The sequence below is a fragment of the Myodes glareolus genome, chromosome 2 (assembly GCF_982192425.1).
Source record: "Myodes glareolus chromosome 2, mMyoGla1.1, whole genome shotgun sequence".
Taxonomy (NCBI): domain Eukaryota; kingdom Metazoa; phylum Chordata; class Mammalia; order Rodentia; family Cricetidae; genus Myodes; species Myodes glareolus.
This window is the reverse complement of record NC_142027.1, coordinates 110142556-110155987: the sequence shown is the minus strand read 5'-3', so window position 1 is coordinate 110155987 and position 13432 is coordinate 110142556. Positions and strand designations below refer to the sequence as shown.

Genomic DNA, 13432 nt, shown 5'->3' with positions numbered 1-13432 from the left:
GTGTGCACTACCTTGCATAGTTTATGAGAAGTCAGGAGTCTGAGCATGTGAGGGAAGCACTCCATCAACTGAGCTACATTCCCAGCCCTATTTTAATTTTTGAAACTGGGTCAGGATAGTCTTTATTTTGTCACGGGGCTCACTTAGTCTGGCCTTGAACAGAGGATCCTCCTGTTCCAGCCTCCTAAGGACTGGAATTCCATGGTGTAGTTACTGGCTGGCCCATTTCTTCCAGCTCCATCTTATTCTGATGGTCCATTAACCAGGTGCTTCCACTGTGTTGCAGCAAGCATGGTTCCTGGCACGTGATAATACTCACTGACTAAATAAATGAAACTTCGTTGGAAAGCCATTTATTGGATGTAACCCAGGGTGGGAATCTTATAACTTCAGCTCTGAGTCAGGGACTTCTGTCAGGCCTATACCCAATGATTCCCTACTCTTAAGAGAGCAGACTCAGTGGGGAAGTCAGCTGATTAAGAAGGAAGGAGACTAAATATATGCTTTTAGTATATCAAGCCAAAAAAAATATGGATGGGTATTTTGCCTTTATGTATCTGTGTGTACCACATGTGAGCCTGGTGCTGTTGGAGGTCCGAAGAGTGTGTTGGCTCTCCTGAAACTGGAGTTACAAACAGTTGTGAGCCGCTATAGGGGTGCTGGGAATCAAACCAGTGTCCTCTGGAAGAGCAGCAAGTGCTCTTAACTGCTAATCTATATCTCTCTCTAACCCCTGAACCAAGCGTGTATATGTAAATATATATATATATATATATATATATTCTTTTTGAGATAGGGTCTCACTATATAGCTCTGGCAGTCCTGGAAGTCACTATGTAGACCAGGATAGTCTCAAACTCATAGAGATCTGCTGGCCCCTGCCTCCCAAAGGTCACCATGCCTGACTCAACTAAGTTTTTTATTTTTTTGGTTTTGAGACAGGGTTTCTCTGTGTAACAATTCTAGTTGTCCTGGAACTCGCTCTGTAGACCAGGCTGGCCTCAAACTCTCAGAGATCTGCCTGCCTCTGCCTCCTGAGGGCTGGGATTAAAGGCGTGCGCCACTATTACCCTACGGACTTTTAAATTTTAAGACATGGTCTTTCTTTTTTTTTAAAAAAAAATATTTATTTATTTATTATGTATACAATATTCTTTCTGTGTATATGCCTGAAGGTCAGAAGAGGGCACCAGACCTCATTACAGATGGTTGTGAGCCACCATGTGGTTGTTGCAAATTGAACTCAGAACCTTTGGAAGAGCCGGCACTGCTCTTAACTGCTGAGCCATCTCTTCAAGCCCAAGATACGGTCTTTCCAAGTTTCCCTTGAACTTACTCTGTAGCCCAGACTGGCCTTAAACTGAAAACCTTCTTTCATTAGCTTCCTGAATAGCTGAGGTTATAGACTTGCCCTGAGTTTGATTGAGGGGAAGTGGTTTGGCTCAAGATATAAGAACCTTGCGGTAGTTGCTTACCTGGTTCATAGTTAATGTTTTTACTAGAGTGAAATCTGAACCTCACCCTAAAAGTTTATTCATTCATTTGTTTATTTATTGAGACTGGGTCTCTCTACACAGCTCTGCCTGTCCTGTAACTTACTATGTAGACCAGATTGGTTTTGAACTCATAGAGCTCCACTTACCTCTACCTCCCCAAGTATTAAAGGCCACTATGCCCAGGTTTTTAAATTACATTTCCTTATTTTGTTTGAGTGTGTTACCTGCATGTATGTATGTGTACCACATGCATGCCTGGTGCCCATAGAGGCCAGAAGAGAGTGTTAGATCCCCAGGAACTGGAATCACAGATGACTATGAGCCACCATGTGAGTGCTGGGATCTGAACTTGGGTCCTCTGGAGGAGCAGCCAGTGCTCTTACTGCTGAGCATCTCTACAGCCCTGCCCTGAAGACTTTAGAGCTGTGATTCAGACAGGTGAGGTTCTGACAGGTCCCTAGGAAGATCCAGGCATAACAGCTTTCCTAGGGTAGCTTTAGGAACTAGGAAACTGGAGGTCCAGTCCCTGGTGCTGTGATGGGAAGGTGGCTCTGCTCATAATCAGTTTTCGAGCCTTGTGACATCAAGGATGCCAGTGGGGTGAGCATCCAGTTCTGTTCTGCCCAGTCAGAGATGACAGGTTAGGTGGGTAGCTAAACTAAATCTTATAAACTGCATGCAAGTATGCTGGATTTAAGTTTGTCTCTGCCAATTACTAGCTATACAACTTAGATAAATAAGTGTGGGCTTTTGAGTTTGTTTGCTCTCAAGCTTCTTTCTCAGACAAGGCCTTAGTATGTAGGCCAGGTTGGGCTAGAACTACTACCTCAGCCTCCCAAGTGCTGGGTTTACAAGTGTGTACCACCATGCAAATTTTTACAGGGCCTTTGGAGTGAGAGAAGGCAGAGGAGAATGGGCTGGAGGTGGCAAAAGGGTAGTACATGATCTCTGACCATGTACTACCATGCCTCCTTAGTAGATTTCTAGGACTTTACTTGGTAAAATACAACTAGTGATCTTGAGCTTGAGTACTGGTTGGAGGGCATACACTTATTTATTTACTTTTGGAGATAGGGTCTTACTCTGTATCCCAGGCTAGACTCAAACTTTCCATCCTTCTGTCTTCTAGATACTGGGGTTAAAGGTGTGCAGCACCATGCCTGGCATTATCTTCTAAATTTTAGCTTATGTTCTTGAGTGTAAGTGACAGAATGCAGGGCCTTCTACTCAGCAGCTACACTGGTGCAACCTCAGAGTTAATTCCTAGAAAAGCTGTACAGAAAAGAATGTTTGGGGGGAGGCATAGGAGATTTAAACAAGGTCTTGTCCATGCTAGGCAATAGCTGTACCACTATGCCACACCCCCAGCTCCTCACTGGATTCTAGACAAGAGCTTTATTGCCAAGCCACTCCTGAACCTAGGCCAATTCTGAATTATCTTGTTCATGGTTTATTTTCTCTTTGTATGTGTGTGTGAGGTAGGTGTGGCAAAACCACATGCCATGTGTGGAAGTCTGGACAGCTTTCAAGAGTCAGTTCTTTCCTTCTGTGTGTGGGGCCAAGGATCAAGTTTAGGTAGACAGCTTAGTGGTAGGCATCTTTACCTGCTGAGACATTCTACCAGTTCCTAGCTTTTAAAAAAAGACCCTTAGGGCTGGATGTGGTGGTACAGGCTCTTAACTTCAGTTCTTGGGAGGTTAGGCAGATCTCTGGGTTTGATGGCCTATGTAGCAAATTCTAGGCCAAACAAGGCTACATAGTGAGCCACTGTCTAAAATGATGATGCTACCACTGGCAAGATGGTAGGTATATAGAGATAGAGATAACAGCAGATAGAGGCATTCTGCACATACATCTGACAAACTGAGTATATGGGATCATAAGGCGGGTGGAGAGAACTGAAACCTGAGAGTTGACCTCTGACCTTCAGTCAACACAAGCATGCACAAATGCACGCACATGCACAATAATAGTTTCCTCAGTTCCCAGAGGAACTGTAGCCTCTTTACCCAGCTGTTCATATTGTACAATGTTTTGGCCTTGGGTCTGCCTTCAGAACCAAGGGCCACACTGTGCTCTGTTGGGTGGGTTCTCATGGTCTAGGCTTTGGAGCTCTTGACAGGGCTCTACCTGTAATTATGGAACCAGTTGATGACGGTGCTGGTCTTCAGGTTGAGTTGTGTGGCAAGCTCCTCGATCGTTTTTGGTGACGGGTATGGCTTCTGCTGATATGCTCGCTTCAGCGCTTCTTTCTCCTCAGGCGCCAGCACCACTCGAGGTTTCTTCAGCTGGTGTTGTGGCTGGGGGCTGGCACCTTGACTGTAGTCAATGCCCACAGAGGGGGGCTCACAGGGCTGGCTGTCACTGACAGAGCTGTGTCGCCGCTTCATGTAGGCTGCAGGGAGAGAGAGTGAGCAGGTGAACCTAGGGACAGCTTGGAAACCAGTTCAAAGCCTCAGCTCTGGGAACAGAGCAGGATGCTAAAAAACCTGTAGGCTAAGTATGGTAGGACACATATGCAGTCCCAACAGTGAAGAAGCTGAGGCAGGAAGATCATGAATTTGAGGCCAGTCTGGGCTACATACTGAGATGTAGTGTGAAAAAAAGACAAAAACGAAATAGCTGCTCTTCCAGAGGTCCTGAGTTCAAACCATGCTCATAACCATCTATAATGAGATCTGGTGCCCTCTTCTGGCAAGTAGGCATACATGCAGACTAACACTGTACATATAATAAACAAATAAATAAAGCTTTAAAAACAAAACAAACACAAAAAGAAAATGGAAATCTAAACCGAGGTGGTGAATGCTTATAATTCTAGCCCTTGAGAAGCAGAGGCAGGAGGATTAGGTAAGTGTTCAAGGTCATCCTTGGCTACTTAGATAGTTCAGCCAGCCTGGACTATGTAAGACCCTGACAAGAGAAAAAGAGTAGGGAGAAGAAAGAAGAAAGAAAGGGAGAAGAGGAAGAAAGGGGAAGGAAGACAATAATAATGGAAGCCAATGACTGAGACAAAGGTAATATCAAAATGGAACCCTAGAAGACCCCAGCACATCACCACTGGAGATTCCCAAGGAGAAGCCAAAAAGGGCCCAGAGGGATAGTCAGGGGCTAGTGGTGCTATAGAAAGGGCTTGAGAACCTTGAGGGGACGGACTGACAGCAGCATCTAGCACCATAGAGAGGAATGTTAGGAAGGACTAGACTGGACTTTGTACTTGGTAAATATGGGGGAAAATAAAACCCCATAGAACATAAGAGGATACGTGGTGTTGGGCGGGAAGGGAGGAAGCAAGGGTGGCCAGTGAAGTTGCTATCTATGTTGGGAGGCTGAACTACAAACATAGGCAATTGCTCTGGGGAGACTGAGGCAGAAGAATTTGTACCAGTTCAGGATCATGAGGGGTTACACAGTAAGACATAGTCTTAAAAACAAGTAAGGGAGGGAGAGAGGAGAGGAGGGGAAGAAAGAAAGGAAAGGGAGAAGAAAGGAAAGAAGAAATGAAAAGCAAAGACATGACTTCTAGAGGCCAAGTCCAGGGCTAGGAGTGACTTTTTAGTGAGTCAGTGACATGAGTGTGGCTCTGTGGTAGAAAATAAATTTACTGCACACTGGCTCTGAGTTTGTTCCCAAACTGTTCCTCACAAAGATAAGGAACAAATCTAAGCGAAGGAAAGAGGCTATGGAGAAAGCATTGGGGAGGAACCCAGATGGCTAGACTGAGGCAAGATCCTGAGCCTGGAGTCGGAAGGACAGTTGGAAACAGTGATAGAGTCATGGGATAACAGTAGTACCACTGATGTCTTTCTGTAGGAGGGTATGGGCAGGGCCATCAGGTCTGTGGAGTAACACTGAGGACCTCACAGAAGTTAAAGGCAGTAGTCTGTTAGAGGTAATCCAGAGGCACTTAGCAGCCTAGAGGGGACAGAGGAGTGTGCCTGGAGTGCTAGCAGGGGTACTCAGGGTTGGAGGAGTAGATGTTTGGCGAGAAGAGGACCATAACCAGAGAAGCAGAAGGGGATGCCAGAAATCCAGGGAACCCAGCCTGGGTAAGTGGAGCAAGAAGAGAAATAAAGGCAGGATATAGGATGGCTGGGGAATCAGGAGTCTGAGTTTAGGATCTGGAAGATGGAAGAATCTGGGTTGGTAACAAGGTCAGGCCAAAGTTGAGGAGGAGGTCTAAGAACTTGATACCTGGGTGCTGAACTGAAAAGAAAGATCATCCATGTGGGACATTTCCTGGCTGACATAGGACAGGCCATGGACAAAAGCCATTGGCTTGTGAAAATGTAAAGTGATTGACAGATGGTGGAGACAGGAGTTTTTCATATATGAAGGCAGGATGGGGATGGATCAGGAGGATGAGATCTTGCTTAGGGTGTATCCTGAGTGAACATGTAGGTATATGGGGGAAGTGCAGTGGTGGAATTGAGGTCCTGGGATGCTGTGTGGGCTCTCTGTTGTGTACCTCTGTTATAGCAGACAGTACTTGGAGCCACAAACCACTGTGATTGCTTTAGCAAGGAATTGGTCACACTAATCATCTCCCCACTCCTGCCATGTGTGTGTGCATGCACATGTGTACATAATGCATGTGGAGGCCAGAGGATAACCTCCAGCGAGGTTCCTCAGGTGTCATCCACCCTAATCCCTTTTTAAATTATGTGCATGTGTGTGTAAGGCAGGATGGGGCAGTATGTAGCGTGTGCAGTGCTAGAGATGTCAAATTCCATGGGTCTTGGGTTACAGGTATCAGCCATAAGGTTGCTGGGAACCGAATGAGGTCCTTTTTAAGAGCAGCAAGTGCTCTCAGGCACCAAGCTGCTTCTTCAGTCCTTCCTTTCTTTTAGTTTTGAGGCAGGGCCTCTCTCATGGGTCTAGCACTCATAAAATAGGTTAGAATGGTTTGCCAAGGAACCCCTAGGATCCATTTGTCTTTCTGACTCCCTTGTGTTGGAATCACAAGTACATGCCTGTCATTTTTTTTTTAAAAGGACAAGGTCCCTCTATATGGCCTTGGTTGTCTTGGAATTTACAATATACTGTTGCTATGTAGACCAGGCTGGCCTTGAGCTGTAGAGATCCATCTGCCTCTGCCTTCTTGTTGGGATCAAAAGCAGGTGTGACAACATACCCCACTTTATTTTTATTTTTAATTTTATTTTTTTTAATAAAGTGTGCTTCAGGGCTGAAACTCAGGTCCTCTTGCTTGCAATGAAGCACTTTATTGACTGAGCCATCTCTATTTCTCTCAATATCTAGTCCTGGTTAGCATGTGTAGCCTAGGGTGGTCTGGAATTCATGGTCCTTCTGACTCAGTTAATGGAGTGCTGGGATTATAGATATGTATCTCCATACCTCACATTTTTAACAGAATACAAGTTAATCATTCTCACTTTCTGCATAACTGCCTGGCTGCTTCTTCTGTTTCTACATCTTGTCCTCTGGAGAGGTTAGTATTTTCATCGTCCTTGGTTGCAAGAAGAGAGCTTTATGTTAGGCAGTTACTGAACTCTACTATTTTATCACCAAGAAAACTATTGAGAAGGTACATCTTGGGGGCTACAGATGGGGATCAGTAGAGGATTCCATTCCCAGCACTGCATAAGTCAGATGTGGTGGTGGGTGTCTCTAATCCCAGCACTCCAAAAGCTGAGGCAGGACCACTAGGAATCCAGGATAACCTGGACTACCTAATAAATGGGGGGGGGGGATCAGGAGTTCAAGGTCACTTTTGACTACATAAGACTGTCATATATATGAGAAAGAGATGGAGAGGGGGAAGAGGAGGGGGAAGAGGGGGTGGTGAGGTGAGGAGAGCCAACCTCTAGATCAACAGTTCTCAACCTGTGGGTCACAACTTCTCTGGGGGTGGAATGACCCTTTCACAGGGGTCACATACCATCAGAAAACACAGATATTTACATTATGGTTCGTAACAGTAGCAAAATTACAGGTATGAAGTAGCAACAAAAAGAAAAATAATTTTATGCTGGAGGGGTCACTACAGAATGAGGAACTGTATTCAAGGGTTGCAGCATTCGTAAGACAGTGAGAACCACTGTCCTAGATACTCAGGAAGTGACAGTTATCACAGGCACCAAGGGGAGGACCAAGCGGTAGCACCTGCTGTGTTACTGACAGGTCAGGTGCCCAGTTGCCTGAGAAGGTTAGTGAAGGCTTCCCTATCTAGTAGCCTCAGTAAATGGCTTAATAGCCATTCTAGGGACCTTGGATGCCCCAAGGTGTGGGCTCCATGGAGACAGTATCACTTTTGTGACACAAGATGGCACCAGAGCCCACGTGGAGGAAGCTGGAGGCATGGAAAGCCTGGAGTATCTAATCTGGGGTGGGGAAGAGGAAGAGGCGATAAAAGAGCCTCTTGTAAACGTCTGAAGGATAGGGTTCAAAGTGGCCTGGTGTCTTACCTGCCATGAGTAGTCTTGGCTTCGACAGGAGTGGGGCATTTAATACTATCTGGCTAAGTACTGGAAACTGTTGGAACTCAGCAGCACTGTTTACTAGCTCCTTTTGCTTTTTTTTTTAACATTTCAATTTTAAATTTTAATTAATTAAACTTTAATTAATTAAATTTTAACATTGTAAATTTCTTGTTTTTCAGTTTATCTTTTGCTTGCTTTCTTATTCTTGAGCTAGGGTCTCACTAAGTTGCTCAGTCTGGTCTACTCATTCTATAGTCCAGGCAGGTCTTGAACTATCCTCTTCCCTTCTCGCTAAGATTTCCTCAGACTTACCAGGTAGCAAAGATGACCTTGAACTCCTGATCCTCCTGTCTCTATTTCAAGAATGTTGGGGATGAAACCCAGGGCTGTGTGCATGCTAAGAACTGGGCTATAGCCTATGTTCCTGTCTCAGCCTCCCATGCCCTATTCCTGGCTTGTCTATTGTTTCTTCATAGCATTCTCTGAATTTTTTTTGCTTGAAATTTAACACAGTAAGTTAAAAAATTGGCAAGTCACTAGGCTTTCCAAGTATGTGGTGTTGCCTGGAGCTGCCCTGGAGGCTATGGCCTGGGTCACACCTTAGGATGGGCCACATCCAGTTTAAGCGGCCCTTGATGGGTGGAGAGAACACTGCTGATAGGCAGAGGAATCCTGGGGTCCCAGTGTGGCAAACCTTTGACATAATGGTACCAACAATGGCAGCTCTTCTCCCAGCTTTCCAGGGTCAAGGATAGAACCCAGGGCTTTCTACATGCTAGGAGAGTACTCTACCACCCAGGCTATAGATAGCCTCAGCCTCCTCTTTACAGGTATGTACTGTCATGTCTGGTTCAAGTACTTTCTTTCTTGTATTTCCCCCAGTACTGGAGGTTGAATCTAGGCCTTCTACATGCCAAGTAAGCATTCTATAAAGTAGTTACAATCCCAGCCCATCAATATACATATCTTAATGAGCTCTTCACCATCTTCACAAGCCTTTAGCCTGAGGTACACACACAGTAGATGATGTAATAGATGTAATAAATGAGCTAAAAGGCAGCCAGCAAATGAGCCATTACCACAGACTGTGATGTGCCCACGGGTCACAAGATCTTTATTTATAGACTCTTGGCCCCAAAGAGGGACAAGTCTCCCTTGTCCTTTAGCTACTCAGTGGCTGTACTCGCCTAAACTAAGGTGTCCTGCTTTACAGAACCCTGATCAGGATGAGAGACCCATGTTCCTCCATCTCTGTGGAAAGACTTCCAGGAAGGATGTGTGGGAATGATGGTGCCTGGGTGGCAGAAGGTGGGCAGGTACCTTTCTTCTCCATCCGCTTCATGTCCATCAGCTTCTCCACATTGTTGGGGTCGTTCAGCCATAGTTGCATGCGGACAAATGGCTCTCGTCCTTTCAGACTGAGCTTATGCCAGGGCTTTGGGCGGGCAAGGAGGTCGGAGACAGAGCCCTGGGTGAGACCCAGGATGGTCTCCCCAAATAAGCGCTGACCTGGAAAGCAGATGTGAGAGATGGTCACTGACAGACAGAGGCAAGCAGGTGCCCAGAACCTGAACTAGACACATGGTTCAGTGGCCCATAGTCTGGACTGTGGAGGCCTGGCCTACAGCAACACTTCGTAGAAACATTTTTCTTTAGTTTTTACAGGCTGGAGATGGAACCTAGGGCTCTGTACATGGAAGGTGAGTAGTCTATTACTAAGCCACACCCCCTGTCTCTTAACTCGTGTTCCACCTCGGACCTACAATTTTGGTATTGAAACATTTCTTTCACTTGTCTTCTAACAGCTTCATTGGCAAGGGAATTAGAATATACTTGCATTCTACATGTATTGACAAATGACTATGTTTTCGGAAAAGCTTTCATACACACTTGTAGTTCTAGCACTTGGGAGACTGAGGCAGGAGGATCAGAAGTTTTAGGTCAGCCTGGGCTACACAGGGAGTTGCAGGTTAGTCTAAACTATACATCAGTAGCCTCAGGAGAAAAAAAAAAAAAAAGAAAAGAAAAACGTCCAGGAGCCTGGTGAACTGAGGGTGACACCTGTAGTATCTATTAGAGGCAGTGAAATCCCTAAGCACAAATCAGAAGGTGGAGTGGCAGTTGCTCAGCTCTCACAGGCAACTTCTAACCAGAGGCCAACTGGGTGTCTTTTTATGATTAGCAAGGCAAAGGTATTACTGAGAGACAGGCACTTGACCTCTGGGTCACAGCAGGAGAGAAATGGGGTCTGGAAGCTTTGGGTTTGAAAGGCTCACTGGCTTCACTGCTTCTGCAGTCTCAGTTGCCTTTCTTAATGTGGCTCAGAAGACCAGACCTTCCCTGGTCTTCTCTCAGGCAGGATAAACAGCCTGCTCTGGGCTGATTACAGGGCAGGTGGCTATGGAGGATACAAGAGCTCCCAAGCCTGCACTGTGTCACAGGCTTAAAAGAAGTGCTTGCAAGCTGGAAGAGATGGCTTACCTTGTGCAAGCATGAAGAACTGAGTTAGATCCCCAGCACTCATAATAAAAAGTTGGGCATGGCGGTGTGTGCCTATAATCCCTGGACTGGGGAGGGGAAGGCAGGAAAACCCCTGCAACTCAATGGTCAGTCTAGCCCTGACAGTATGCTCCAGGGTCACTGAAAGCTATTGCCCCCAAAACTAAGAAAGAGTTTGAGGAAGGCAATCCACATTGACTTCTGATCTCCACGTGTACAACATGCATGCACACAAACATACAAAGTGTGTTTGCTTCCTCATTAAAGCCATTCCTCTGCATGGTGGAGAGAGGGCTGCCATTTTTGTTGTTGTTGTTGTTTTGTTTTTTGAGACTCAATTTGTAGACCAGGCTGGCCTCAAATTCACAGAGACCCACTTGCTTCTGCCTCCAAGTGCTAGGATTAAAGGTATGTGTCACCACTAAAGTTATATATCAGAATCTATTATGACCTATATGGACTAATGGGAAGAGCTTGAATGAACAAAAGCTACTGAGTGAAAGTGGAGATTGGGATTAGAAAAGCCACCATTTGGTCTAACACAACATCTGGGATATAGGATGCTAAGCAGAATGTGCCAGTTCCACACTGTGTCTAGAGACTATGGAGGCTGACTTACGCTATCTGTGGTAATGTCTTCAGCTATGAACTGAAAACACTATAGGGAACATCCAGAGAAAATGATGTGGCACTATAACTATAAACATGGTTGACTGTGTGGCCAAATTTAGTTTAGGAAATACCCCCCACCCTATTTTAACTTAAATTTACCAGGTTAAGGTTATAGCTCAGTGGTAGAGCATTTGCTTAGAATTCCCCAGTGAGGAGTTAGGAGTGTGTCAGTGGTTGAGTGTTTAAATAAACACGCCAGGATCCAAGGTTAAGTTGGGAGTGCATTTGGATCTTGACCAGGGGTCATCTCTGTTGCCTGATGCAGCTTGACACTGACCACTCTGTGACCACAACTACATCCAGGGTCTTGTAGGAAGGCAGATAACTTTCTCCACAAGCCTTAAGAGCCACCAAGGAGACTACTTCTGATTTCTAAGCCCAGGTGATGGGCTACAGGCTTTCTTGGAAGTTTTTCAGGTTAATAACTGGTCCTATGTAGCACTTGGAAGTGCTGTAGGCCAGCAGGGTACTGCTCTAGCTGCATGTGATATATGCCAACTAACTCTCCAGTAGGAATGGAAGCTGGTTAGTGATGCCAAGGAGGAGGCTCCAGTGTTTGTCATTTCCAAACTGTGATCTTACAACTTGGTGGTTTGAAAGGACATTTCTTTTTCTTCTGCTATTCTCAGTGTTTACATGGAAGGATGCTTTCTAACTGGGAGTGGGTAGCAGGAGTAATCGGCCTGCTTCCTTGGATTTGTGACAAGTCTGTGAAGAAGGGGATGACTCAAGTGTAGGAATCCTTCCACATTTCAATAACCGATGAACATATGGGCTTTGGGCTGTTCTCAAATCAGCAGCTAAATTTTCATTTTCTTATGAATGAATGATTACAATTGTTCTCAGTGGATGTTCCTTTTTCCTGTGTTCTGTTTTGGACAATACATTACACAAGTGTGACATAGGGGACTCAAGAGGATGGTTGGGCCTGATTCTAGACTGTAAGTCACCGGCAGACTTCACTGAAACTCAGTAGCAACTTGTGTGTGTATATGTGCACACGTGTTTGTGTATCTGTGTGCACATGTGGCAGCCAGAGGACAATTTTGGTGTCTCTCCTTAGGCATAGTCTACCTTTATTTAAATCTTTTCTTTTATATTTATCTAGGTGTGTGTTGTGTGTTTATGTGTGTGCGTGCGTGCCAGCCAGAGAATAACTTGTAAGAGCAGGTTTTCTATTCTACTCTGTGGGCTTCAGGGATTGAATTTATGTCATTAGGTTTGGCAGCAAGTGCCTTTACCCATGAGCTATTTTTCTGGCTCTCACCTTATATTTTTAAGATAGTTCTTTCATTGGCCTGGACTTCAGCTAGGTTGGTAGCTGGCTAGTGAACCTCAAGGATCCTGTTGTCCCTGCCTCCCTCACACAAGGATTAAAAATATGCTACCATGCTTGGCATTTTTGTTTGTTTTTGATTTTCGAGACAGGGTTTCTCTATATAACCACCCTAGAACTCACTCTGTAGACCAGGGTGGCCTTGAACTAATAGAGATCCGCCTGCCTCTGCCTCAAGAGTGCTGGGATTAAGGTGTGAGCCACCACTGTCTGGCTCAATGCTTGGCATTTTTTACATGGGTTTTAGGAATCGAACTCCATGCTGCATGGCAAGAACTTTACAGACTGAGCTGTCTCTCCAGCCTCAACTGCAATGTTCCTCTTGTCTTATTCTATCCTGGGGAAGATGAGACATGCAGTTCCCCTAGAAATTGCTGCACGGTTCTAGTCATTCTGTGAGGCTGTCTCAGTGTGCTCATTTCATCGACATTTTCACTTGGGACTCATGAGGACACATGACCTGCAGAGAAGCAGAAGTTTTTCTTGCCATGCCTGCCCAGGAAGGCCTGACTGATCAATATAATTCTGCGGAGGCATGATAACATAACAATGGCAAGATTCCCTAATATTCTTAGGGCCACAGAAGCTCCTATCCAGCAACAAGAGAGCCTCATAAAACCACTTCAGGCAGAGCCCAAGTTAGCTACAGCATGTATAAGGCATATGGCCAATGATTGACACCATTAGAAGGTGACCAACTCAGTACTGCAAAGCAACAGAAATAACAGTAGCAGTACTAGATGGCTTCAAGCTTCCAGGTATGTACCTCAGAACTACTAAGAATCACCAGCCTGTGATAGTCAGAATCAAGCCAGCATCACTGAGGGGTTGACTTACAGGGCACATATCTTGCCCCACAGCTGGCACATTTAGGAAAAAGAGGGGTGGACTTTGTTTTTGATGCCCACGAAGTCACCTAATGCTGTAGGATTGAGCTGATCCATTCTGAAATCCACTATGGATTTAGGCTCTACAGGGCATGTCCT

The 13432-nt window shown here is 45.3% G+C and overlaps 1 protein-coding gene across 7 annotated transcripts in view; it reads right to left on the bottom strand.

Annotated features, from left to right (window-relative positions):
• Positions 1–13432, bottom strand: part of Cux1 (cut like homeobox 1) — a 325002-nt gene that overhangs the window by 27323 nt on the left and 284247 nt on the right. For 5 of the 7 annotated variants that reach the window (XM_087903516.1, XM_087903517.1, XM_087903522.1 and 2 more), the window contains 2 exons: positions 9260–9448; positions 3627–3891 (listed from right to left, as the gene is read on the bottom strand). The exons of the other annotated variants lie outside the window; for them this stretch is intronic. In XM_087903516.1, coding sequence (XP_087759642.1) covers positions 3627–3891; positions 9260–9448 — 454 coding nt within the window. The remainder of the gene's footprint in view (positions 1–3626; positions 3892–9259; positions 9449–13432) is intronic. 7 annotated transcript variants of the gene reach the window in all.